The following is a 25,435-nucleotide window of genomic DNA, read 5'->3' on the forward strand; positions in this document are numbered from 1 at the left end:
CTAGAAACGATGATAAGAATAATGCTTAATATTCGCAAAGGGAGGTTTCCTGCTTATAGTTGACATCGTATCCTGCTGTCTGTCTGAATTTCGTTCTAGGTTGCCTCCCTGTTTTAATTGTTCCCGAGACGGTGAGCGTCGGATGGTTCTCTCCCTCGCAACAGGAGCGGCCGATGAGCGCTGTTGCTTTTCAGCGTGAAGAGCAGACAGAGGCGAGTGTCGATTCTCCAGGAGGACTCGTATGTTCAACATGCTACTTGAGGGGTTTGATAAGGCAAGGGCCTGGCCCATGTAACGAATGCTTTCTGCTGCCAGAGGGAGACCTCCAAAATGCTTCCCGACCGGCGGTATATTTCGGTTAATGTAGCGTGAACCGGAACCAGGAGGCATGGTAGCTTGAGAGTTGGATCCACCACCCATACGTTTCCCCGTGCCAGATGCTGTTGAGTCATCGACGACGCCATCTGGGGATACCTGGGCATTGTTAGGATAGAAGATATAACTTCCAAAGGGGACTCACCTGGGACGAATATGTACTGCCAGGCATTACGACATAGTCTTCTAAAGATGAAGCTAATGTAGCGAAATTGAACCCTCTGCGGGACTGTATTGGTTCGAATTTCTGACCAACTTCATGACGGAAGTTGATCAATCGTTTCGTGAGTCGTTGATATCGGCGTAAATCCAACCACCAGGTAGGATAGTTACCAAACCACGCGTCTATGACCGGCTCTATCTCAAGAGAGAATTTGAGTCTACTGTCCAAGTGAGGTTTCTGGATCAGCATCACAAAAGTGAACTCCCTCGGAAGGCCTGACCGCTGCAACGCGTTCTCGGTCAGCGACCAAACGATCTTCCCATCGTTGACATGATATTCCTGATTGTCAGGGCTGTCCAAAGTGCGCAACGACCCCTGGATCTTCATCATTTCATACAGTTTGTACTGTGCTTTCAGGCCCCCAGATGGGCTCAACAAGGCAGTCACTGGGGCATTGGTGATACCAAAAGAGCTAGCCAAGTTGAAATTCCATTGAAGTGTCTCTGGAGAAACGGCACCGTAAATCAGATGGGGCGCGTACATCAAGAAACGTGGGTTTTCGCGCAAATGACGACCATCATTCATAATATCTCGCGGATGATGTTCAATACTGGCTGTGACTGTGGCAGCTTTAAATCGATGCGACTTGGAGTCGGACGGGTGGAATACAAAGTTCACAGCTAGGAAATCAACGAAGTCGATATCCGCCTCCGAAATGATCGAGCTGGAGAAGTAGCCATGCTGCAGACGTTCCACATTTGCTGATATATAAGCATCACCTGGTAGGTGTCTCTCATATATGCGTCTCCGGTTCACCAGCAATCGAGAGTTCGTCAGGTTTGGATCACCGTCCTGTGGCGCGATGGGACGCAACCCAATGCGATGCTGTGGCGCCGTGGGAGGTGTATTTGTCGTATTGTAGATTTTGGTTTTCATTCCATTCTCTTCAACCATCCTGCTGCTTTGACGAGGTTCATAGATAAGACCTCGTACGGCAGATTTCGTGATGGTAGCTCGAATGACCTCGCTGCCTTGCCCGTAACGTCTTCTGAATGACAATCTGCATCATCTTTAAACGGTTAAAAGGAGCGTTGGACGCAATACTTACGATACTAGAATCAATACATTATCAAAACTAGGGTGCATATGGTGTCCGAGATATAAATATCGACGCAGGATCGCCATGGCTGTCGACGGCGAGCAGCTGATGTGGACAAACCAAATGACTACTACTATCACCATACCATCGGCACGGGCTGCTCTAGTGGTCGATCATGATCCCATGACGGATCTTTGAGCGAGAATCCTGTAAACAAGCAGATCAGATCGACCCTTTCGTTCTACACGGATAGCCATGGGGGCGCTTGATCTGATGAGCTCAACAGAGAGAAGCCTCCGCGAGTCAGAGTAGTCTAGTCAGGTATGAAAGCAAGGACAAAAAAAACCCACGAGAAACCCATCTAAGTGTGGCAGTTAGTTAGTGGAGGGCTTAATTATATCATACTGTAGAACATTATTATTGTCGCGGCTCCACGCGCGGCAGAGAATTGACGATTCCTTCTCTTTTGTTCTTTAGCGTTGTTCAGGCACCAGAGCTGACTGTCCGATCGACGTTCCAACTTACCTCGTTCATCATCGCCCTCCCATCGCGATCGCGATCATCGCAGGGACACCTCGATCCTGTAAGATGGCTACTTGCTCGACCGACATCCTATCTGCCTCCTTTGTGTGGCCAGATCCCATGATTCCTGAAGCTGAGCGCTGCGACGCCTTCTCCGTCTTAGCTATTATGATCTCTGGCGGATGATGGCCTACCAAGAAGACCGGTTTCCTTGGCGTCGAAGGCCGCTATCGACTTCAAGGGACCGCGTTTGTCCGCGCGTGATCTATCGCTGGCGCGCTCTCTTGATACTCATTACTGTGTTCTGTCTGCTTCTGTACAGAACGCCTACTCCGCCCCAGCGCAAGAACGATACCGGCGCCCACCGGCCGCCTCCACTACATGATGTCGAAATAAAGCCGAGCTTCCTGTACCGGTCGCCCTTTCGGCAAAATCCAGACCTGGATTATGAATATAAGCTGTCCGAAGCGTTAAAGTCACTGGAGCAGACGGCTCTGGAAGATGGCAGCGATGTTGGTGCGACCAAGAAGATTTGGCAGATCATGCTGCAGGAAGGATCGAATACTAGAGATAGAAACCCATATTCCGTACTCTTCCAAGAGTATAACCCAGAATGGCCAACGACGGTATGTAGCTTCGCCACGTGAGCAAAGTGACCTTCCCTAGCCACAGCTAGATCACAAGTATTGGTAGATGACATCTATCGAACAGGTGGTGACAAGGGACTGGGCAATCGAGTTCATTAAGGGACCGCTTTCAACGGTTCCAGATCTATTGGAACTCTACAGCTCTTATCCCCACGATGTCATGCGCGCAGACCTTCTGCGATATCTTATCCTCTGGTACCATGGTGGTTATTACGCCGACACCGATGTGTTTCCAGCTCGGACAATTTTGTCTTGTCCGTCACTGGAGCCTCTCTTTCAGCCTCTCTCGTCTTCTTACCGAAATAGGGCTTCTCTACAGCCAAATATCTCACTCGTTCTAGGGATCGAAATCGATGAACCGTACGCTTCGCCTACGTTGATGCGCGACTGGCATTGGAGCAGAAACTACGGCCTAATTCAGTACAACATGTATGCTCCCCGGCGCTTCAGTCCGCTCTTGAGACGGGCAATCGTCCGGGTCTTGGCCCACACCAAAAGGCATAATTCTCGGAGGAAAACATTCCTGCGCCCCAGGTACGATGAAAGGACAACGTTGGAAGTCACGGGCCCTGGCGTTTTCACGGACGCGATCCTGGACGTATTATCAGAGACCCTGCCACCTACACATCCTTTAGTTGAGACATCGGTCAGCGCAGATTCCGGCATAGGGGATCTCAGGTCTCATGCGGATACAGTGCAAAGGCGCGTGACTTGGGCGGCATTCCACAGGTTGAAACATCCACTCTGGATCGATGCGTCTGAGGCTGCACCAGGCAGGGAGATGGGCGGTCTCTTGGTCCTACCGGTAAGTGTATGGGGAAATGGTCAAAGGCATAGTGAAGCCGAGTGGTTCGATAGTCCGCACGCCTGTATTAACCACCAGTTTGGGCGCTCCTGGAAAAAAGGCTGGTGGGAGTATTTTTTTGGTTGAATCGCTACGATGTACTATTCTCACTGAATTATTATATTGAATTATGTGCGACTATGAAACTGGCCTGGAGAACCTCACTCTAGGCTGGCCAACCAGCATCACGGTAGTAGTGCGATACCTCTCTGATTATATTCACTTGCAATTACGAACCATGGCGCAAGCGGGAACATCTCCAGGCGCCTTGCCAATTATATTGATTCCCCGTTTCGCATCATCTAGGCCGAGCTTCTCCGCATGGGGGAAAGACGCCGTTCGAACCCCCGCGATCCCCCGCATTCCCCGATCTGACTATGGGGATTTTGACTGATTTACATTAGCCGACCATGGCTTCGTCCTTTTGTTCTCTCCAGCTTTGCGCCGTCGTTGTCCTCACTGCAGACAGCATTCTCCCTTGATCTATACAAGGGCTAATCCAATAGCTCAGTCATTACTGTGGTTTCAGATTTCCCGACGAACTCCTGCAGGATGAGGGCACAATGACCTATATCAGGCGGAACGTGCAGCGATAATGTCAAGCCGACCAGATCCTTGGTGAGCATGGATCCCTGAGCCCCATCCAGAATTACCGTCATTCTCTTCCTTGTACTACTGGTGATACCTCCGTCCCATGGTCCATTCATAAATTGTTTGCTGACTGGTCTTTGCCGGCCATAAAGTGAAAATTGTCGAAGTAAGTTGCGCCATCGTCTGCGGACAGTGGTGGATGACGGATTCTGACCGTGTGCAACTTTGAGGAAACCATGTAAAATGTAAGCACAGATCTCCATGATAAGTTATGAAAGGTGGTCTTGGACTGATAGAAGCTTCCTTTGCGTTCGATCTATTAGGCGATGACAGTGGAACAACATGTCAGCGCTGTCTCAAAGCAGGCCAGGAGTGCGTGCGCCATCCACGAAGAGTGAAGTTTCGACATGGCTCGACGGCGAAATACGACTCGGAGTTCTCGCGAGATCAGATATGGATGAACCCGTCGGCTAATGGTAGAGTTCCCGTATCACCTCTACTCTCCTAAAATTGCATTGGCTTGGTAACAGCCTTGGTCTAACGTGATTGTGTTTTCCAGGGACAACTAGCTTCGATTTCATAGATGAGACGCCGGATCTGGTGGCCTTCTATCGGCGAGACTCGCTCGTAGTATATTCCCAAGGCTCAGATTACGAAGGGAAAAGCGCATCACCATCCTCCGAGATCGAATCGTATCCGCCATCTACCAACGTACCAACAACATTCCCACTGCTGCCTACAAATGGATCAACTATCTTCTCTTCAGAATCGTCGGGCTCCCTACGAGACATCTACGGCGATGTTCTATCGCCAGAAAGCACTCAATTGGGCATCTCTCAGGCGGCCATGTGGTGCCATCCATCAAGCACAGCTAAGGTTTCCCAGCAATCACAGGCCACAGCAACGTCTCCTGGTAAGCCCTTCTCGTTTCATTAACACTGGCAGATCACTTCTAAGATTTTTGTCACTGTCAGAGAACACAGGTTCCTTCAAATCGCCACTCCCCACAAGTTCGCGCTACGACCGTTCGCATAGTTTATTTCCTCCATTATTTGTCCAAGAGGATTCGATTTGGCCGAACTTGGATGTGGAGCAAGCATGTCTATTGAGATATTTTATTGAGAACCTGGCAAGATGGGTATGGCACCTTATGCGCGAAAATCGAACTGCGTCGTCCGTTTTGCCCACGCTCGAAATCTACTGACTTGAAGATCGACTTCTATAGTTTGATCTTTGCGATCCCGAACGGCATTTCACAAGAGCTGTGCCGCAGAAGGCTTGCACGTGTCCACCATTACTGAACGCAATTCTTTCGGCATCCGCGAGGCATCTCTGTACGCTCCCGAAACATTGCCGCGCCGCAGTTATGATCAAGTATAGCCTTCCACGTATTATGAGATTCGGTGAAGAAACCGCACTGTATTATCATAGCAAATGCATATCGCAGATGAGGTCACTTTCCCACGACCCTGATGCCCTCATGGACGAGAACTTATTGGCCGCCGTGGTAATTCTGCGCTTCTACGAAGAAATAGACGGTATGTACTCGGATATAGCTTCCTTGTTCTCACCGGTCCTAACTTGACATCCAGCTCCGTTAGGAGGCCTGTCTGGAGAGACCGCCCTCCGCGGCCTTCAAGTGTTCATAGAAGCGCAAGCCGCATCCGCATTTACTGGAAATGGACTCCGGCAAATGGCATTCTGGGTGGGCGTTCGTCAGGAGATCCACATGGCATTTTTGCAACAGCGGTCATTCCGCCTCCCTCTCACATTCTGCGATAGCTATCGATCTTGGGAACCAGCTCCAGATCATATATGGGCTAACCGCTTGATTATATTCTGTGCCGACGTTCTTCAGTTTTGTTTCAACGACACCTCCACAAAGGATCACGCTCGATATGAGGAACTAATTGACTTTCCACGAAAATGGCTCAAGTACCATCCGCGGTCCTTTGCACCGACATATTACCGTGAGCCTGACAGGTCTAAAAATGAAGTACTCCCTCAGCTTTGGTATGCTGAGGATTTCCACATCGCAGGCATCCAGCATATGATTCTCGCTATGATATTGCTTACCGTGTATAAACCCAACGTCCCGCGATTGGGCCTAGGCCAGCGCGAGGCAATGATTGTCATGGATTCGAATATCAAATCAATGGTCCTGGAAATTTGTGGAATAGCCGTATCGAACAGACAATGCCCACCTTCCCTCCTAACCGCCACGATCGCCATCACCATGTGCGGTGACCGGTTCACAGATGCCCATGAACAGCAGGCCCTGCTTGATGTGCTCATCGAAACGGATCAAGACAATGCGTGGCCCACAGCTTCCATGCAAGCAAACCTGAAAAAGGCATGGGGATGGGAACGATCATCTTCCACGACCACATAGTAAAAGCGAGCTTGTCAATTTGGAATGCGGGAAGTAGTATGAATGTGATGTTCATAGGTGCTGGAAATTCTGGATATGAAAGCTTCGGCTCTTATCGTTTGCATATATAGGTCGGCGCAGGCAGTTCTTGGCATATAGCATATTCAAGGCATGTAGGAAGTCTGATTGAACCATATGTGCATATTCCATCTGTAGGAGGTGAGGATGTGGCCCTGAGCCTTCTCCGGTATACGTTATGTTTCATCTCTTGGGACCTGCATATTCATGCGAGCATATACTCATCATATTGGAAGTTGTATTCGGTAACGTTCATTATTTCCGTCTACTTTCGTTTCTGGGCTATCCAAGAGCTCAACCCCAGTAAGTCGCGTACTGGCTTGTCCCATTAACGACTGCAACAAATTGTTCCGCGATCCCTGCATGGATGGACTGCGTGGGGTGCAACTCATCCCACCAAAAAAAGTTATTATTACTAGGCAGGTTTTCGCAGCCGTGATGATTCCCGCCGCAATGTCGAAGATACCCTGTGACATTTGCTGGCGAGTTTAGGTACTTGTCTGCGTTATGATACATATCGGTGATCTGCAAATTCCTGTCAGGTCTAGTTCGAACAGGGGAGAAAAGTAAGCTAATGCTTGTTTTCTTACCAAGGAATTGGTATCCATGATAGCAAAATGTGCTCCTGGATACCTGTTGGCAATCAGGAGTTCGTATGGCGTCTTATACTTATAGACATCATTTGTCATCAGCATATGTTCCTGCATACGATAGCTGACTTCAGTGATGTTTTTCGGTTTGTGAATCCAGTAATGGTCAGATCCGACACCACCATTTTCAGGCGTCGCGAACAGCGGAGCCAGTTGCATCGGTGAGCTGTTCATAAGGACAAAAAACCGTCCTCCATTCTGGTAGATCTTGTCGAAGACCTGGTAGATGCATTCCACGTAATCCGGGATTGTTTTCCCGCGGATTTCCGCATCGTCCAGAAACCCGCCTACGCCTAGGTCGTTTCCCCCGAGCCAGACCGCATAAGCGGTTTCCAATGGCGGGATATTGAGGAACTGCTCCCCATCGGAGGTGACGTGGTTACTATCTGCGACGTAGGCGGGAATAGAATATTCCAGTGTGGATGGGAAGTCGGCATTGATCGTTGAGTACCAACGAGGTGTGATCTTGTTGGAGCAGACGGCTCCGTTCACAGCATAATTATAGAGGTTTACACCGGTGTCGTTTGCCACCAGTCGTGGCCAGATGTATCCTCCCGAGGATGTATTGTTGTTCTTGGAGAGGTGGTCTATGTCAGCGTAATGACCACAATGGGGGTGCATATTGCCTCCAACATACTATAGGCTCTACCCAGCCAACCGGAGGTGCTTCCCCATTGTGATCCTCGAAGTATTTCAGTCTGCTTTCGTCGGTATAGCTATCCCCGAAAGCGACCAGACTCGTGAAACTGAAAGTTTTCCATGCAGCGGGAAAATCTGCCGCTACGAGCGCTGAGTGTAGAACCAAGGCAGGCAGGAAAAGAGATAAGGAACGTTTCATTGTCGCGTAGAGGTTGAGAATGAGCGACTTGGGTTGTCAAACGAATAGTAAACAGAGTGAGATGAGCCCCAGCGCATTTGCTTCCACATTCTCTTTCAACTGAGAAGAAAAAAGCCTTCCCTCCAGAGGTCTATCCTCATTATATCTGATCCTCATCACCGCCCATCGCTTCGTTGCGCTCATGTGTCGATCTTTTGCTAGTAAGTTTCAATGGTATCACTCTTAGTTTGCATACTACCCTGAGAGTTATTGTATGTAACCAAAGGAGAAGCGGGAACTATTAATTAGACCCTGATTTCCCACTCAGGAACATACTCAGGGTTGGATTTTAGCATGGGACGGATCGACGATCATCGTGCTATATGGGGGCCTCAAGATGAGGTTATACGCAGACCTGCCAATCAGCGGATTTATCGGCTCCCTTCTGCGGTGCAACGACGGCACAGCATGAGCACACGATGTCCGACGAGGCTGCGAGCGGCCGAACGAAGGACCCTTGGGCCGTTCGTGTTAAATCGCTGGGTAGAGAGCCGATCTCCCGTATCTGCTCTCAGGGTTTCCTCTGGATGATCGATAAACAGTTTGCTTTTTCTGGCGAGACCAATACAAGTCAAGTACCCAGTCGATCTGACAAGTCACTCGGCCCGGGCTTTGCTCCACTTGAATAAGTATTGGTGCCCTCGACCCGAAAGATCACCGCAGGCTAAATGAGACGAAAAAGAGAACATCCGGCAAGCTAGAGATCTGGTTCTGCACTTATTAGTCGATCTCTTGTAGAATATGCTCGATACTGTAAAAGAGGACTTCGAGCATCATCCGAGCACGGATAGTGTAGTGACTAACTATATATTTGTGAGGCTCCTCATGCCGCTCATGCAGGTCGCAGCAACATATACACTGATCAACTAAACGGATTTCGAGGATATCCTGTTCTTTCCTCCAAGTTTATGATAAAGCAGGGGAGGATAGCCATATTTGCTATTCGACTAAATCGCTTTGCGTGAGATGAAATGAACTGAAATGAAAGGAAGAAACGAGGCTGGGATAGAATCCGCTGACTCAGCATCTGTTCCGCAACGCCGCCAAACCTCAAGCCTATCATCTGGCCTCATCGAGCGATTTGAATTGCTATGGGATTAGAGCACTTCTAGGCAGATTGTTCTGCTATTTTTCTAGTTGACTTCCTTTTTTGTATTTATTTGATTCTTCAGGAAGGCCCAAGTTGTTGCCCGTCAGCGACCATCGAGCCGGTTATCTGTTTCTCGCGTTTTCTGTCCGCCTCTGAGGAAGCTCATAAAATACCTCTATTTGTGTCTGCTTTTTCTTTTTATATTGCCATTCCCCGTGCTCAAATGATTGCATGGCCGAATTCTGCTCGTCTGGTCTAACATGCATTCGCTCTTCTCTTCCCCAGGCCTCATCTTTTCTGCCGCAGGGGCGCTACGCGTCGTCCTCCTTTTCTATGGCCTCTATCAAGATGCCCACTCTGCCATGAAATATACAGACATTGACTACATGGTCTTTACTGATGCGGCGCGCTTCGTCTCCCGCGGTGCATCACCCTATGTCAGGGACACGTACCGCTATACGCCTCTTCTGGCATGGATGCTTTTGCCCACCGCATGGAATGGGTGGTTTTCCTTCGGAAAGGTTCTATTCGCCATTGCGGATATGGTCGCTGGCTGGTTACTCGTTCGTGTTTTGAGAGATCAAATGGGCATCAGCGGTCCTCGAGCGCTCAAATATGCTAGCATCTGGTTGCTCAACCCGATGGTGGCGACGATCAGCACTCGTGGTAGCTCAGAGGGATTACTGGGCGTCATGGTCGTCGCGTTGCTGTGGGCTGTCTTGCAGAGGAGAGTCACCCTAGCTGGAGTTTTGCTCGGCCTGGGAGTACATTTCAAGATCTACCCTTTTATTTACGGGCCTTCCATCCTTTGGTGGTTGGATGCCGACAAAGACCACGAAACTCGGGACAAGAAGACTTCGCAAGGAGTCATATCTTATATCTTGAGTCTCGCAACTCCTGACCGCATCACAATTACCTTTGCGGCACTATCGACCTTCTCCGCTCTCAATCTGTCAATGTACATCCTCTACGGACTTCCCTTTATGCAACACACCTACCTCCACCATCTCACTCGCATTGATCACCGACACAACTTCTCGCCTTATAACATCCTCCTTTATCTCTCCGCAGCTGGAAACTCCGGCGTTGGTTTCGAGTCGATCGCCTTCATTCCACAATTAACCCTCTCCGCGGTAGCTATACCGCTTGCTCTGGCCAGGCGAAGTTTACCGGGTGCAATGCTTGCGCAGACTTTTGCGTTCGTGGCGTTTAATAAAGTCTGCACCAGTCAGGTGTGTGATTTCTGACGTCTCTCCTGGAAACAATCGCTAACTACCTCTAGTACTTTTTGTGGTACTTGATCTTCCTACCACTATACCTTCCGAATTCATCATTGATCAAGAGGCCGTACCTGGGCATTTCAGCTGGGCTCTTATGGGTTGTTGCTCAGGTCCGTATTACTCACCGGTTTTTATTTTTATTCCTACAGGTCGAACGCTGGAATATTTCCACTGTGCGATTCTACTCATATCAAGAAAACAATCTAACTTGGACACAGGCTCTGTGGCTCTATGAAGGCTTCCAGCTCGAGTTCTTAGGCATCTCCAGTTTCGTACCTGGGCTTTGGCTGTCGTCGCTCTTCTTCTTTGCTGTGAATATCTGGATTCTGGGAATAATCATCGCAGATGTGGGTTCTCTTCCGCAGGACACCGGCAAACGCGGCGCAGTTGCCACTACCAGGGAAGATGGGCAGAGGTCGGAAGTAACAGGCCGTGTCACTTCTGCAGAGAAATTTGATGAGAAGAAAAGAAGGAATATCGAGGCTTACATGAACGATCTGAAAGCGCTGGGTGATGGAGGAGCCGAATAGCAGTACTTGATAGATCCGAAAAAAGCACAGTACTATCGCCAGCGGTCAAGGTTGGCAAAACCCAGATCATAAAAGCAGAAATAACCGCAGCAAAAAAAAAGACAGCTCCTAGAAGTAGTAGTTCCTTACGAAGCTCACAACTGCAGTAGCTCATTGATGTAGATTTCAATTTGATAGCTTGCTGATTAGGTCGTAGGCCTTTCTTATCTTCCTCATTTAACCATCCAATGCAAGAGAACGCCGTTCCGAGCTTTACCTGGTCCCATTCCTACTCTATCGATGCAGCGCCACGTACATCTTCTGTCTCTGCAGTGTCCTGCTTTCCGATGAAGTCCAGTTAACCGTCCACCCAGATGGCAACGGAACACGAGGACTACAGCCAGAAATATTAAGGGCTACTCGGTAATAGCATGGGAATAATTGCAACAGAGAGAAGCCCTGCTTGCTGAACACACGCACCCCAAAAAGATGGGAATCAAAGGAAACGCCAGAAGAGGAGATGAATCTCTTTCAATGATTATATCAACAAGATCGGGTATTGTGCAAAGATCAGACATGATAAAAGAAACCCCCCTCATAGCTGTGTCACAAATAAGTCACAAGGAAACGCATCATGGATAAAGTGCTGTTGTTCCCACAATATTACGCTATCACGCCTTTGATGCATCGGCGATTATCTTATATGCGCTTGCCCTGATACTGAGAGGTCGCGTTCGGGGGTAGATCGCCCCGACGATCTGATGGTTCGGGCCATATTGCGGATAGATCCCATCCGCAAGCTCAACAAAATGTGCCTTCGGTCGGACTTCATGCAGCGTTTCCAGTATCGTTTCGCTCCATAATCCGGAGCACCGGTTATTTACAAGTTGGAAGTAGGGATTCAGCAGTGGACAGGCGGAGTCAAGGTCGATAAACCGGATGCGGACATATTCCAGCTGGAGTAATGTATCCAACGCACGTACCGCACCGACAATGACATTCTCAAACGACTGGATGAATTTGAGGTTCGTAATGCCCGAGGCGTCATCCAGTAAGGGGGTAGTTGGATCCGCCCGACGATCCCGGCAACAAGTCTTGACCACCAGATCAAGCGACTTGAGCTTCGACTCGGCCTGTTTGTTCGCCATCAAGCTGCGAGCAGTGCTAAAAAAGCAAGCACAAACCTTGCCCGTAAATGTAAGTGACTCCAAGTGAGGGGCGACCTGCCCAAGTAAACGACACAGGTGCTGCTCACTCGGGCTATCACCGAACCAGTTATGCTGAGAGCCTTCCTTGTTGTAGAAACCCTCCAGACTGATGTTCACATGCATCAGCGTCGATGGCATGTTCATCAGTACTTTGGCGATTGTGTCGTATCCTTCGATCTTAGGTTTTGCGTAAGCGCAATGCCATTCCCGCAATGAAGGCAACGCTTCGGCGAGGTTACACCAATGTCGGTACTCTCGCATGATGTTCCAGGCACCACGCATAACAAACGTCTGAATATTTGGCAAGACCGCTAGGCGCTCCAATCCACTCTTGCCAGAGGGGTCGTTCCTAAAATGCCGAATCATCGGAGGCTTCTTGCAGTGACCTCCTTCAAGGGTGAGGATCCGGGCTTCTGGAAAAAAGGTGTGGACATGGTTGAAGATCTCTTCCAAGGTTGCATTGTGGCTGGCGTAGTGGTAATTGGAGCTGCTTCCACCACTCATATTTGTGTCCGAATCGTCCCAACCCGCCATCGTAGCCTGGAGAACCGCAGCCACATCGGCTAGACCAGTGTCTTCATTGTTGTATCGTCTCGAAGGAGGGAGATGCGGTGAGGCATTTTTCGCTGTCCGATTCCCCCAGACGGGCACCCAGACCTCAATGTGTCTCACGTATGAGACTAGATGAGGATGATCACGGAACCATTGCCCGCACTCCGCGAGGGCATCCGTTGTCCCCTTCACCTTGACTATAACAGCCGTCAATAAACAGGGGAGATTCAACAGAAGCAACAGAACTTACTATGTCTATAAATACGATCCTGCACGAGAGGCCTCCATATTGGTGAGATCAGCGCAAGATTCGAGAGCGCCTTCCGTCGCGGATGGCGCAAAGCTTTACTCCAGCTCCGGGCGGAGGACTTTCCAGGGGTGGTTGTAGTCAGGGTAGATGCTCGCTCGCCAAACAGATGGTCGAGAATGGCATCATGTATCTCCACGGGCAGATTCTCAAAGCGCAGTTCGAAGCGTTGCTGAGACCGCGGCTCCTCCGCCGGGGTCCATTGAGAATCAGTCATTTCTGTGTCCGAGGCGCCATGGCATTGCACGTGTGGATTTGACAGGACGCTCAGATCAGGGCCATCGAGGATCTGTATATCTGCGCTGGTACTACGGCTCGTCTTCTGGAACGGCAGTGGAGGGGTGGCTGGCGCGCGGGCCAACGAATTGACCGACACGGGTCGAGGTGGAGGAAGCGTGGATATCATGAGACCGGAATGCTGAGAAATGCGAGATGACATGAAGACGAGGAAAAAGGAAACGGATGGAGGGAAAGAAGCGTGATATTGTTGTGGTCGTCAGGGCGATCAAAGATCTGCGGAGGTAGAGAGGGTATCGATAACCGGCCGGCGGGTTCGGAGGGCAATAGCAATCGCCTGAATGGGCGACGGCCAAGATAAACGATGGACAACGGAGACAGGACTGACAGTCGTTCGAGAGACGCAAACGAGAGGGGGCCAAGTCGTGTCAAGCCAGGCCAGCGTGGTCCATGGCGGAGACGGGCGCTTCGTTGGAGGTCTGTCGTGTGTCGGTGTCTCACGCCGGGAGGATGAGGGGTGACAAGTCAGGCAGCCTGGATCGGGCAGCGCCAGGTGAACACGAATAGATAGACGATAGTTCAGTGTAGAGTAGAGCGCCCTGGGTAGAAGAAATCAAAGTGCTGGCTGGAGAGGAGTTGGAGAGGGAAAGCCTGGTGGAGGAAAGGGAGGAGGAAGAAAGAAGGGAAAAGCGACAAGAGAGACGGGCGAGGCTGAAAGGGATTCGAGGAGCATCTGCGATTATCATTATTCTCTCTCTCTCTCTCTCTCTCCCTTCCAGAAGCCACCGGATGGTCCACCACGCCTCTGATCCCCGCCCCGACAGTCTACAGTAGTATAATAATTAACAGCATTCTCTTCTGAGATGGGGAGTTCGTCCAGGCTGACACCGCTATCTCCTAGCCGGTGTTTCAAGGACCGCCTCCTGCGACGGCTTCATTACAACCTTTTCTATCCATCATTACAGAGATCACCAATATGTACTGTACAGTTGTGTCAACTGATTAGTTACTTACTTATTTTGTGCTGACCTCGCATAGATATGCCTGAGGCAGTTGTGTTTAAGCAGAGTACGATCGACAACTATAACCAGTCTAGTTATTACTATTGGTCTTGAGAAGTCTGGCGCTGGTATTACAGATAACAGGATCGCCATGTCCAATGATAAGGATAACGAGGCTGAATTCGCACGCGACTGCGGCGCAGACTCAAGCGATGCTGAGAGCATTGTCTGTGCACGCCCATTCTTTCCAAGCCAGTCTTCATTAAATTCTGTACGGAGTATTTCAGGGATGGAAACATGACGCTGGAGAGAGGGAAACATCGGCATGCATTCCCGACAACAACTTAGAGAGAACATGGAGGGTTACTGAGTCGTATCCTGATCAGAGGAGCAACTAGAGTAGTTAACTGGAGAAGTCCACTTGATTCTTCCGGTGGGGAAGACGAATCGGCAAACCGTGTTACTTGATGGGTGTGATACTTACGGACTATCGAAGCTTTGACGATCTGCTCTTGGCCGACAGATCCCCAGCGCCGCCGTAGTCGTAATATATCGTGTACTACTTACTATATATACATTTAAAGTTCAATAAAGAAAACTACTTTACTGAGAATTGATATAAAAAAGCGGTACTGCATTTCCCGGATTTTCATCCGCAAACTCGTCCGGAATATAAATTAAAACACACCCGGGGTGAAATCGACCACCTGCACCTTTTCAACCACTGCACCCAAGGAGTTCGCGAATGCGAGGTGCGCAGGGTCTTTGAGAGTATAATAGTCTCGATCCTCTTCAGTCTCGAACTCTTCCACGAAAATGTGTGTGAACCCTCCCTGGAATACAAAGTTAGTTTGGTTATCGACTGGTGGACGGTGTAATGACCTTTACATGAGGGGAACGGAGCAGACAAGTGCTGGGGGGCCAAAGATTGGAATACATACCGACTTGCCCTCGGGGCTAGTCTGCTTCCCACCAGCAGAGGATTTGATATATGGTTTGTTCGTTGTCGGATGAATACACTGGTCCTTGAGCGACAGCATGCGGTCGACCACCTGCAAAACACCGCGCGAAACAGACGTTAGCTGCGGCCTATGGATGTCTAGGACAATCTCATATGATGTCAAGCAGATATCGATGCTTTGTAGGTATTAAGACACGACTGCTCGAATCGCTTGACTAGCAGTGAATTTCAATAGAGACATACATCCTGAATGGTCGCCTCAGAGGCATCTGGCTTGAACTGGAACATGACAATGTGGACGATCGCCATCTTGGTTTCGTTTACCACGTTGATACAAGCGAACGATGATGATACGAAGGATCGAGAGAGAAAGGAACAGAGCGGGGTAAGAGGAGTGCTTGAGCAGGGTGAAAGACAGCGTTAGTTACGTGGTTGTTCCGGGGTTATAAATCCTCCAGCTACTCCTGGAGATAAGCGGCATATACAGTACCTACCTGGTAGTTAACACATCGAAGATGGGGGCACCCTAATTTTAAGTCTGCCTCCACTGGAACTTACGTGAACTCATGTTTCCTGTGCGAGATAACTAACTGGTTAACTATAAGTCCAGAATACTCATACTCTTGACAAGAAACTAAAAGAACCCATGTCCACATACTTCGGAGTTACGATTTCAGCAATTTGCGTTAGAGACATACCATTTCATTACATATGGATCATATAGCACTGATGTTATTCCTACAGAGAGCATGGGAATTATAAATCACAAAAGGTCGAGGAACTGCCCCGCTTGTCCCCGCCACAAAGTCCGATCCCCACATCAGAGAGAGGCCACCAAAGGGGATCTATGATCAATATAACATACAGCAGTACAAACACACTGGACAGTTCTCCGAACTCTCCTTGGAGGAGACACAAACCAATCAATTGAGACGCCGCGGGTATCTATCCTATTAACCAAAAAGGGTCGCTGTTGTACGGTACGATAGTGGAAACAAAAGACTGTCGCAAAGCTGGGGATGTTCGCGTGTCGGGATATCAAAAACAGTCGAAATGTCGTGGATCAACTTCAATCAATGCCCATCACCGGACCAACGCCTTCGTAATGGAAACTCGGGGACACCGCCGGCAAACGAACCACCTCCCTTTACTTGATATACGCCGCATAGAATGCAAAATGAACGGCCGTCAAACAGTGAAGAGAGCATCGGAGAGACAGCGAAGGAAGAAAAAGAAAGAAATCGAGATAGAAACAGTATGGTTGGACCACAAAAGAAATTAATGCCCGAAATGAAATGAAAGACTGGACCTGCCTGTCGGAGTGGCATCCATAGAACAAACTTAGGCTTCATCCGATTCGGATTGCCCTTCCCAATCAAAATCAGAATAAACAGGGGGTATCTCTGTGCTCGGACTCAAAAGGCCTCTTGCGCTTTCTCCAATTTCACTCATCTCATCCGGTGCGAGCACCCGGCCACCAAGCTCAACATCGCTTACTGTCACATGGTATTCGAGTGCTTTCTTGCCCTCTTTGATCAGCTCCTCCGTCCACCCCAGGCATCGCTTCAGGCTTTGATTCATCTTCTGACTGTCGACCAATAATTCCTGATGTTTAGATAGATCTAGTGAGAATCGTTTCTCATCTGGAGCGGTGCTGCTGTCGTCTGCGAAGGATGACTCGTCATCGCCTGAATCTGAAAGTTCTTCAGGTGTGTGGACTGCAGCCTGTTCACTGATCCCATCGTCCGTTTCGCTGACAATCGAGAGACCAGTTCCGGATGTCGAGCGGAGTGAGGTAGAAATAGACAGACGGCCGGATCGACTCAATCGTCGATAACGCCGCAGTTCCGCCTGTTGCTTCCGTAGTTCACGTTCTAGCGTGCGGTTGATTGCCAACAACGACGAGTTGCTTATTTCGAGGTCCAAGACCTTGCGCTCCGTTCGCGCAGTGGCCGCAGCATCACTGATATCCTGTCCATTCACGTCCGTCTTAATAGGGCTCTGCGCCAATGGAATAGGGGCGGAAGGTTCTAGAGAGAAGGAGGAACCATTGCTTGTAATTCTCGGACGTGGTTCTGGTGTCTGCGCGGTCGCCGCTGTAGCCTCGGACGGTATAAGAGCCGGCGACAGAGAGGAGCTGGCCCTTCGTCTCTCCTGATGAGGAGTGGTCTGATGTGGCGAGTCAACACTTATGGTTCTCCTGTGAGGGGTGGGTAAGCCGACAACGCTCGACGGCCTTTCCTCCGGACTGTTCGGAGATGAGGCTTGCCAGCGCGGGGGCTTGTTCTCTGCAAAGTCGTCAATCTGGGGGCTAGCTAGAAGATGCCCATCGAAAGACCGGCGGCTGTTTGAATCTGGTAGCTGTGGTGATCTCAATCGAGGAGACAAGACCGGGGGAGTTTTGCTAGCGACAACTGGCCGCGGTGGACCAGTAGACCGCCGTTTCGCGACAGGCAATGCTTTGTTCGGGTCGTCCGTCTGGGAATTCTCTTTTGGCCCGTTGGAGTATAGGAAGGCGACCGTGGGCGTGGTCTTCACGTATGATCTGGGGCGACTATCCTGTTCAAAGGAGGAAACGGAGGACCGTGCGTCATCAGCACGAAAGAACATAGGGGATCCCGCGGAGCTTCCACAGGACGAATCGGGGCGCGAGGAGGCGCTCTGATGATAGTTTTCTGTCGAACTACTCTTTTCGCGTAGGGATCGTGGTGGCTCTAGCCTCGCATTGCCGCGGCCGGGGCTACGCTCTGTCCGGTGACCCCCCGTCGATACAGAGGGAGCAGACCGTGTCGTCTGTTGCATATAGTATGCCGCTCCAGGGCTGGTCGTCACCGGGGGCGATGCTGTGCCATCCCGTCTGGAGTTTCGCGGACCAGAGCGGGGAGTGACGTTGGCACTGAGGTAGTTTGTGTTGGATGCGTCTTCTCTCGAGGCAATCGGGGAAGTCGTCTCCGCGTACGCTGGTCGTCGAGGGGTCAGGTAGCCTCCCGAACTGGCAAGTTTGGGTGTGAGGGGTGTTTTGCTGGATCTATTAAAGGCGGCACTGAGGCTGGGAGTGAGAGGTTTGCCGGAAGGGCCGTTGCTTTGTTTATCTGGAGTCATAGTTGCGGCGGGAACGGCGGTTCTCAGCGTGGGCGAACGACGAAATTGATCGCGCATCATGGCATTGCGGGATCGGACGACTATCAGCAAGCATGGTGGCCAGAGCCTATGAAAGACTATCTCCCGGGGCGATCAGACGCAGCCAGGAGAATCAGGCGAGGGAGAATTGGGGGGTTTGGCAGATGTAGAAGTAAGAAGGGGGAAGTGGAGGACTGGAGTGTTGTCCGCTTGTTGTCCCACGGGTCGAAAAACATCGCTGCCCCAGGAGGGTTTAGCGCGCACGGGCAGGGTGGCGCTCCACTTCACACGTCAACAACGGCTGCTCCACTCGGTGAAGATGTTGAAGTTGTTGAAGATGGAGGATACAGGCAGTCGATTCAATTCAGGTGGTAACAGCAGAGATATATATATACATCTTGCTTTTGATTTTCTTGGTGTCCACTCGAATAAACGGAGAACATCGGCTGAGATTCTCTCTGGATCGTGCGAGAACCGATCTGGGTACCTCTGAATCGGACAGTGATGTAGAAGACTGTAATTCCCAAGGCCACCGAGTCCTCTGGAGCTTTCGTTGGTAGATCTCAATCTCACTTCGGACTCTGACTAGACTTCAACTTCTTGCTCTCGCGGGAACAGAGGAGCTCTGTCGCCATTGATCCATTCTCATCCAAAGAATAGACGTTTCTGTCTGCTATCCCCTTCCGCGCTGATGGATTTGAGGGCTGTTTTCCTCTTTCGAGGCTGTGACGGTGCTGGTGTCGCTTCTCGTGAAGCCCCTTGGACCGCTTCCTTAATAGTCTGCTTCGACAAGCAGAAATCAATGTGCTCATTAAACGTCTTGTCATCCGCCGCCTGAGGTCGGGAACAAATAGGACACTCCCAGAACTCGTCCTTCGTTGCGTCTGAAATGTCTGACCCGAGATTATGGGATCCCGCCGAAGGTGAAACCTCTTGACTGAGGCTCTCTAGCTCATTCATCTCATCCTGTCTCTCCTGGCGTGCCGCATGCTCAAACTCCTCTTCAGCGTTGAGTTCGCGCTCACCGCTGGCATCCACGGAGGACGGCAACGTCTGCTTTTTTTGAGCATGTATCCCGAAGAAGTCAATTCCGACTCTCTTTGTGCTGACGAGGTTCGTACATCGAAGCCCTAGGAGCCGCAGCGTGAGATTTGGGATCTCCCTCTCCAACTTGACCAACATAGGCAGTGCAAATGCGTAGAGGTCTTTCGCTAGCCATACTGCTCTTGGTGGGACAGTTTGGCGTGTCAAGACCTCGAAGGTGTGCAGCTTCACCTTCAATACGAGCGTGCGACCTTTGAACTGCGTTCTGGCAAGGTCCTTTTCTAGTTCCTCCGCCGCCCAGCGAAGCTTTTCTCGCAGTGCCTCTGCGCCACTTGTCTCCCGAAAGGTACTCTCGGTACCTACACTTTTTCGCTCATACTCTTCAGCAGGCTGGATTTTCGTTCGTCCAAGACCCAGGTAACATTCCATCAAGAAATGGAACGCTTTTTCTCCGAACAATCTCGCTAGGAATGCTCGTTGAGGGTATATATCGCCGCACGTTGCGATCCCTATTGCATCTAACTCGCGCTCAAATACGCGCCCGACACCATTCACCTTGCGCACAGGAAGATCCCTCATAAACTCCATCATGGCATCTCTGTGACTGGGGACGTAGAACTGGCCATTGGGCTTGTTTTTGTTGGACGCGATCTTGGCTATCTTCGCATTAGGTGCAATTCCTGCGGATACTGAAATTTTGGTCTTTTCCAAAACCTCAGAGCGCATCTTTTGGACGGCTTCCTGTGGATCAATCGAATTTTCTGCACAGTAGGAAGTGATGTTAAGATACGCCTCGTCGATACTCGCGCTCTCGAAGCGTGGATCGTAATTGGCCAAAATCGCACGAATCTCTTCAGCTTTAGCATTGTACTTATCGAAATTCTGCGGCAGGCAGATCAATTGCGGACATAACTTTTTGGCGACAAAGGTCGCCATTCCACTGCGGCAGCCAAATCGTCTGGCATGGTAATTGCAGGTTGTCAAAACACCCTTGCCTACGGCCATCGGTACCTCTTTTAGCTCAGGCCGGTCGAGCTCTTCGACAGCTGCAAAGAACGCATCGCAGTCGACATGTACAATTGTCTGGGATAGATCCCGATTTAGCTCCAATTCAGCGAGATAGTCGTCCGCCTTTCGTAGGTCCTGGGATAAATCTAGGCGTTCTAGGCATGCTTTTTCGGCTTGGATGCGTTTGACCTTCTCTGTGAGGATTTGGTCCCGGATTTCTTCCCGGTTAAAGAATTTAGATCCTTTTGATGCATTATAAATGATCTCTGAGACCTATATCATCTGGCTTAGTATGAAAGCTACTGAGCAGTGCAGAATCGCCGCTCACCTTCCGCTGATCTACAGTATCTTGGCCAGCCTTGGTCAGAGACGGCCCCAGAAGATGGTACTTGAGAGTATCGTGAGTACCATCAGTATCAGGAGCGTCAACTGCCGGCGCTGCAACATCGGGCTCTTGGGTGACTGGATCCATTGATGCTGCGCGCTGCGAGGAATGTTCTCCAAAGCAGGCAATCATATTGAACGCCTCATCACGTGAGGACGCGTTGCTGTTCGCGTCACGTGCACCTCACTTTCGTCGTCATTGGAAATGCGAGTCGGTCAACTCCATTGCAATCTAAACAGGTCAGCATGTGGATTCTCGATTCCGAAGGGGATTTCCTGGAAGGTAAGTATTTGATTTACTTCATTTCGAAATGCAGCTCGCTGATGTCTTGCTAAGGTAGACGCGTATGGCTGAAACCCGGGAAGAAGTATCTCTTCGGTCGCATCAAGCAGGACGGAGGTGAGTCCCGGTTGAAACAGCTATTGCAACCAAGATCTGCTAATAACCTCCAACTTCTCGCAGTACGTCACGCTATACAACATGCCTCTATCTCCAGAAAACATCTCGTTATTGAAGTTTCTCCTGTGAAACCTGGCGATGGTGTAAGTCTGCCTCGCAATTTCGATGTCGCATCCGCTAACCGCTCTGCAAGTCGCATATTCATACCAAATCAGAAATCACAGTCAGTGACCAGGGATCTAAATGCGGTACCACTGTGGATGGAGAACAGATAAAAGGCCTTTCGAAACGTCTCAGTGGGGAGGAACACACAATCATCCTGGGAAGATACCAGAATCCATTGAGGTATAAGCTCCAGATGAACAAAGTGCTTTAGACACGGCTTGACCGGTACAATAGGATTCGATGGCAATCTACCGTCCTTAGCTTTTCATTTTCGTCGAAAGAATTAAAAGCAAAGGACCCTTTAGGGCCCATACGCTCACGGCTGGAGGACTTGGATATCAAGACTATCATTCCGTATGTGGTCGGGAAGACAACCCATGTCGTGCAGAACAAGCGAAACACGGCAAAGGGACTCCAAGCTCTCATAAATGGCCAGTACATCGTTCAGGACTCATACGTCGATGCTTTAGTATATGCAGCTACGCCAGGGGACCTAGAGAATATAGAGTCGCTATCTCCTCTGGAAGAGAACTTCGACGCAGCCTGGCCAGATCCTTCCGAACACCTTCCACCTCCAGGAAAAGAGCCGATCCAGAGACCCCCGGAAGCCTTTGCACCAAATAAAGATCGCATCAATGTTTTCGAAGGCTATACTTTTGTCTTCTGCGACACTTCCCAGTTTGAGAATCTACAGGCTCCTATAACGAATGGCCACGGCAAGGCATTGTTCTATCAGATCGAAAACGGCGTCACCACCGCAGAAGAAATAATACAGTTCATGCGAAGTGCTGCAGGCCAGAAAGGGCTGGGAAGCGAACATGAAGGCCCAGGTGTTGTTCTTGTTCGTTTCCGTGCAAAGGGACGCTATGAATCGTGGTCTATTGAACTCGGAAACCAGGTTGCTTTAATGATGGATCAGCGCGTCATAGAACAGAGTGAGTTCCTGGATGCTATCCTGCGGAATGATGCGTCGTCTCTGTGTCGGCCTCTTCCCCGAGAGATAGAACCCAGCCAGGAAGCTATTCCTCCTAGAGCACCTTCAGAACCGACACCTGCTATGGACAGGGAAGCCCAGTCTCAGCAAGCACCTCAGCAAGATACCCAGACCTCTGAGGCAGTTGAGCAACCCAGGAAGCGCCGTCGGGTCCACAATTTTGTGAGCAAAGTGAAAACTTTCGATGATGGTTTCGATATGGAATCCATCCCAGTGTATACGCTGGAGGAAGGCGAATCTGCTCAGCCAGAATCTCAGGTAGTGCTTCACGATATGATCAGAAAGACGAAGCTGACGATTGGATACAGTATATGGAAATGGAACCAGCGACCAGTCAGCAAATCCAAAGCCAAGCACGTACTGACGAGGAAGATATGATGGCTAGCTTGCTTCCCGGTGCCAATGCGATGAAGAAGAGACGCGCAGAATCTAGTCAGAATAACCGACAAGAAGAAAACATCGCGCCTAAAGAAGTAATCCGCAAGCCGAAACGTCAAAAGCTTGACGTCCTGGAAGCAGCGCGGCAGCACCGCGAAGCTGAAGAAAACGCAGCTCAGGAGCAACTCCGTGAAGAAGAAGCGTCTCTCCAAGCTTCCCTGCAAGACATGAGCATAGAGCAGATGAAGAATCTCGTCATCGTCGAGGAAATGGAAGTACCTTCTAGGTTTGTGCGCTCTCAGACAGTAGATGAGGGTAATCGGTGGAACGACCAATGGAATGGGAGGAAGAATTTCAAGAAATTTCGAAGAAAAGGAGATCTTAATATGCCCCGCAACCGTATCCAGACCGTCATTGTTCCGTTGGAGGAGGTGAAGCGGAAAGACTACGGTGTCGGAGACATCTACTGGGCTGGTAATCGCAGTACTCCTGACAGCAGCACGCGGGACCGAGCCAGTAACACAGAGCGACAACCTAGTCAGCCGCAACTGACGCAGTCAGATATAGCGGAATCTATATCCCAGCAGCCTATCCAGAAAGATCCAACGCCCCCGCCTCCCAGAAACCCAAGGAGTCAACGGACTCAAAAAAGGGCTCGTGAAGTCCCTGACTCGGACAGTGACAACGAGCTACGGTTTCGGTTTCGTCGGAAAAGATAAGAGCCGAGTTCAAGTGATGAAAGGTGTGCTTATTGCTAGATTTGTCTGTCATGTACATATTATCTCTCCGCTTGTAATATGAGGTGTATATGGTGACGTTCACTGTCTGCGGACTTCATTAGGAGATTACAAGCGACTGGACACCTACAGTCGTGAAAGATTCGAAGGATCATCTAGCTACAACAACGTCTATATTAAAGTACGTATGCATATATACGTACGGTATATGTGTTCGAAATGGTTCAGATTAAACGCAGTAGAAAATTGCGTTCGGAGAATCTCTCAATGCAAAGAGCATCGAGAGGGTACTTTGCTGGAAATGGGTGCATGCATGTGTCTATACAGACAGGACAAATGAGAAACCGAGAAAGGGTGTAGAAGACAACGGGTGAAACAGGAAGGGCTGTCGGGGAGAGAAGAGCTGTAAAAAGAACAGACCGCGGGAGAGAACACCATACTAAGATCTCGAATTATGATGATGCAGCTTCGGGTGGTGTCGATTCACGCTTAGACTTGTCCTTCTTGTGCTCTTTCTTTTTCTTCTCATCTTTGCCCTTTTTGGATGAGGCCTCGGCCATAAGCTGCTCGAAAGCCATGTAGTCGCCTTCTTCCTCCGGGTCACGTTCGGCCTGGTTTCAAATGTGTTAGTACAGAAGATGCAATATACATTGTAGGACCGAGAAGACGCACTCTTTGGTAGATATTACCAGCGATAACAAGGGCATGGGCGCGCTCAATCCGCTTGTCTAGCTTGACCGACTTGTCGTGGAGCACCTTGTCGCAAACGTCTCTCAAGACGCTCTGGATCTCGAATTTACTACCCCGCCAAGCAGCTGCCAAGATCTTGCCGGTGACCTTCTTCTCATACTCTGCTTTCTTCTCATCTGTCCAGTCTTCTCCACCCTTCTCCTCCAGCTTGGCCATTTCCTCCATTGTCATCTGCGCGTCAATGGCTGTCGAGATGGTGGTCCACGTCTCCTTGGCAAGAGTTCCCTTATCCTTTAGCCGAGAAAAGAAACCTGAGATACCCAGGAACTTCTGGGACTTCAGGAATGAAGTAGCTTTCTGAACGTAGGTCTGGCCGATCGCGTGCAGGATCTCGAGACCAAAGGATTCCATCTTGAGGTTTTCCACCTCCAGACGGATCTTCTCCTCGAAGGCACGGGTAACGTCGGCGCTCTTGTCTGTCTCCGTCCATACGCTGATGCGGTCGATGAGTTTACGAGCAAGAGTATCTACCCGCTCCTCCCGGGCCTTCTTCCTCTCCAGCTCATATGCAGCCAGGCGCTCTTGCTGCTCCTTCGTGAGGCCACCCTTCTTCTTTTCCTTCTTGCGAAGTTCCTTTTCTTCCTGCGTCAGGCCAGCTGCTTCCATCCTGGCATCCTCTTCCGATTTATCCATGATCGCCTGCTGGCCTAGATATCTCCGTGGGGTGCTGGTACCCGAACTCGGGCCCGAAACAGGTGGCTTCTGGTCTTCGGTGGTGGCCTCTGCCTTCGGGGCAGCCGATTCTCCCGCGGCTGTCTGCTCATCATGGACCTTTAACTTTTCCTCTGCTGCCTCGGCCAGTTCATCTTCTTCCATTTCCTGCATCGTAATATCCATGGTCGTTGTAAGATCCTTCATCAGTGAGATCTCTCCGATCAGGTCGACAAAGGCTTCACCACCAAAGATCATGCTGAAAAACTCGGACGGGTCCTCTGCCAGAAGACGTTAACATCAATCATGGCCATCTCAAGATCACGACTACTAACCGAAGCCTCCTCCCGGGACAGCCTGTTCCTTTCCAAATTTGTCATATTGCTTCCGTAGATCCTCGTTACTGAGAACTTGGTATGCTTCTCCAATCTGCGTTGCCCTC

At 50.1% G+C, this 25,435-nt stretch overlaps 11 protein-coding genes across 11 annotated transcripts; 4 read left to right on the top strand and 7 right to left on the bottom strand.

The window, feature by feature from the left end:
- Positions 1-1,492, bottom strand: C8Q69DRAFT_509656 (hypothetical protein; the record flags this gene model as incomplete). Its single annotated transcript, XM_028633119.1, has 2 exons — positions 1-474; positions 521-1,492. 2 exons carry the CDS (start codon positions 1,490-1,492, stop codon positions 1-3), a joined length of 1,446 nt encoding a protein of 481 aa, XP_028482729.1.
- A 1,270-nt stretch (positions 1,493-2,762) lies between these two features.
- C8Q69DRAFT_477435 (hypothetical protein) lies at positions 2,763-4,008 on the top strand. The gene is made up of 2 exons (XM_028631320.1): positions 2,763-2,785; positions 2,853-4,008. Exon 2 carries the CDS (start codon positions 2,853-2,855, stop codon positions 3,735-3,737), a length of 885 nt encoding a protein of 294 aa, XP_028482730.1. The 5' UTR covers positions 2,763-2,785; the 3' UTR covers positions 3,738-4,008.
- A 7-nt stretch (positions 4,009-4,015) lies between these two features.
- Positions 4,016-6,774, top strand: C8Q69DRAFT_81355 (hypothetical protein). The gene is made up of 8 exons (XM_028634061.1): positions 4,016-4,268; positions 4,394-4,407; positions 4,472-4,486; positions 4,565-4,717; positions 4,801-5,154; positions 5,216-5,379; positions 5,467-5,779; positions 5,834-6,774. The coding sequence occupies exons 1-8, from the start codon at positions 4,246-4,248 to the stop codon at positions 6,631-6,633; spliced, it is 1,836 nt and encodes a 611-aa protein (XP_028482731.1). The 5' UTR covers positions 4,016-4,245; the 3' UTR covers positions 6,634-6,774.
- Positions 6,775-6,808: 34 nt separating this feature from the next.
- On the bottom strand, positions 6,809-8,344 carry C8Q69DRAFT_81409 (GDSL lipase/acylhydrolase family protein). Its single transcript, XM_028634064.1, has 3 exons — positions 7,978-8,344; positions 7,281-7,913; positions 6,809-7,215 (listed from the first exon to the last, which is right to left on the bottom strand). The coding sequence occupies exons 1-3, from the start codon at positions 8,176-8,178 to the stop codon at positions 6,985-6,987; spliced, it is 1,065 nt and encodes a 354-aa protein (XP_028482732.1). The 5' UTR covers positions 8,179-8,344; the 3' UTR covers positions 6,809-6,984.
- Positions 8,345-9,294: 950 nt separating this feature from the next.
- Positions 9,295-11,222, top strand: C8Q69DRAFT_477451 (GPI mannosyltransferase). Its single transcript, XM_028631321.1, has 3 exons — positions 9,295-10,539; positions 10,590-10,697; positions 10,806-11,222. The coding sequence occupies exons 1-3, from the start codon at positions 9,568-9,570 to the stop codon at positions 11,115-11,117; spliced, it is 1,392 nt and encodes a 463-aa protein (XP_028482733.1). The 5' UTR covers positions 9,295-9,567; the 3' UTR covers positions 11,118-11,222.
- A 545-nt stretch (positions 11,223-11,767) lies between these two features.
- C8Q69DRAFT_406407 (hypothetical protein) lies at positions 11,768-13,569 on the bottom strand (the record flags this gene model as incomplete). The annotated part of the gene is made up of 2 exons (XM_028628116.1): positions 11,768-13,053; positions 13,107-13,569. 2 exons carry the CDS (start codon positions 13,567-13,569, stop codon positions 11,768-11,770), a joined length of 1,749 nt encoding a protein of 582 aa, XP_028482734.1.
- Positions 13,570-14,771: 1,202 nt separating this feature from the next.
- On the bottom strand, positions 14,772-16,082 carry C8Q69DRAFT_477468 (stress responsive A/B barrel domain protein). The gene is made up of 5 exons (XM_028631322.1): positions 16,021-16,082; positions 15,857-15,935; positions 15,606-15,759; positions 15,343-15,453; positions 14,772-15,234 (listed from the first exon to the last, which is right to left on the bottom strand). The coding sequence occupies exons 3-5, from the start codon at positions 15,669-15,671 to the stop codon at positions 15,079-15,081; spliced, it is 333 nt and encodes a 110-aa protein (XP_028482735.1). The 5' UTR covers positions 15,672-15,759; positions 15,857-15,935; positions 16,021-16,082; the 3' UTR covers positions 14,772-15,078.
- A 621-nt stretch (positions 16,083-16,703) lies between these two features.
- C8Q69DRAFT_447215 (hypothetical protein) lies at positions 16,704-18,521 on the bottom strand (the record flags this gene model as incomplete). Its single annotated transcript, XM_028629189.1, has 1 exon — positions 16,704-18,521. One exon carries the CDS (start codon positions 18,519-18,521, stop codon positions 16,704-16,706), a length of 1,818 nt encoding a protein of 605 aa, XP_028482736.1.
- Positions 18,522-19,051: 530 nt separating this feature from the next.
- On the bottom strand, positions 19,052-21,011 carry C8Q69DRAFT_81358 (putative DNA damage inducible protein). The gene is made up of 2 exons (XM_028634062.1): positions 20,863-21,011; positions 19,052-20,807 (listed from the first exon to the last, which is right to left on the bottom strand). Exons 1-2 carry the CDS (start codon positions 21,004-21,006, stop codon positions 19,128-19,130), a joined length of 1,824 nt encoding a protein of 607 aa, XP_028482737.1. The 5' UTR covers positions 21,007-21,011; the 3' UTR covers positions 19,052-19,127.
- A 25-nt stretch (positions 21,012-21,036) lies between these two features.
- On the top strand, positions 21,037-23,715 carry C8Q69DRAFT_81827 (DNA damage response protein RcaA). The gene is made up of 6 exons (XM_028634065.1): positions 21,037-21,201; positions 21,256-21,318; positions 21,382-21,461; positions 21,512-21,663; positions 21,718-22,735; positions 22,786-23,715. The coding sequence occupies exons 1-6, from the start codon at positions 21,165-21,167 to the stop codon at positions 23,572-23,574; spliced, it is 2,139 nt and encodes a 712-aa protein (XP_028482738.1). The 5' UTR covers positions 21,037-21,164; the 3' UTR covers positions 23,575-23,715.
- Positions 23,716-24,044: 329 nt separating this feature from the next.
- C8Q69DRAFT_406519 (DnaJ domain protein) lies at positions 24,045-25,435 on the bottom strand (the record flags this gene model as incomplete). Its single annotated transcript, XM_028628122.1, has 3 exons — positions 24,045-24,203; positions 24,265-25,274; positions 25,329-25,435. Coding segments are annotated over 3 exons (1,276 nt in total), but the record flags the coding sequence as incomplete, so codon positions are not given.

The sequence above is a fragment of the Paecilomyces variotii genome (genome assembly GCF_004022145.1).
Source record: "Paecilomyces variotii strain CBS 101075 chromosome Unknown C8Q69scaffold_11, whole genome shotgun sequence".
NCBI classification, from domain to species: Eukaryota; Fungi; Ascomycota; class Eurotiomycetes; order Eurotiales; family Thermoascaceae; genus Paecilomyces; species Paecilomyces variotii.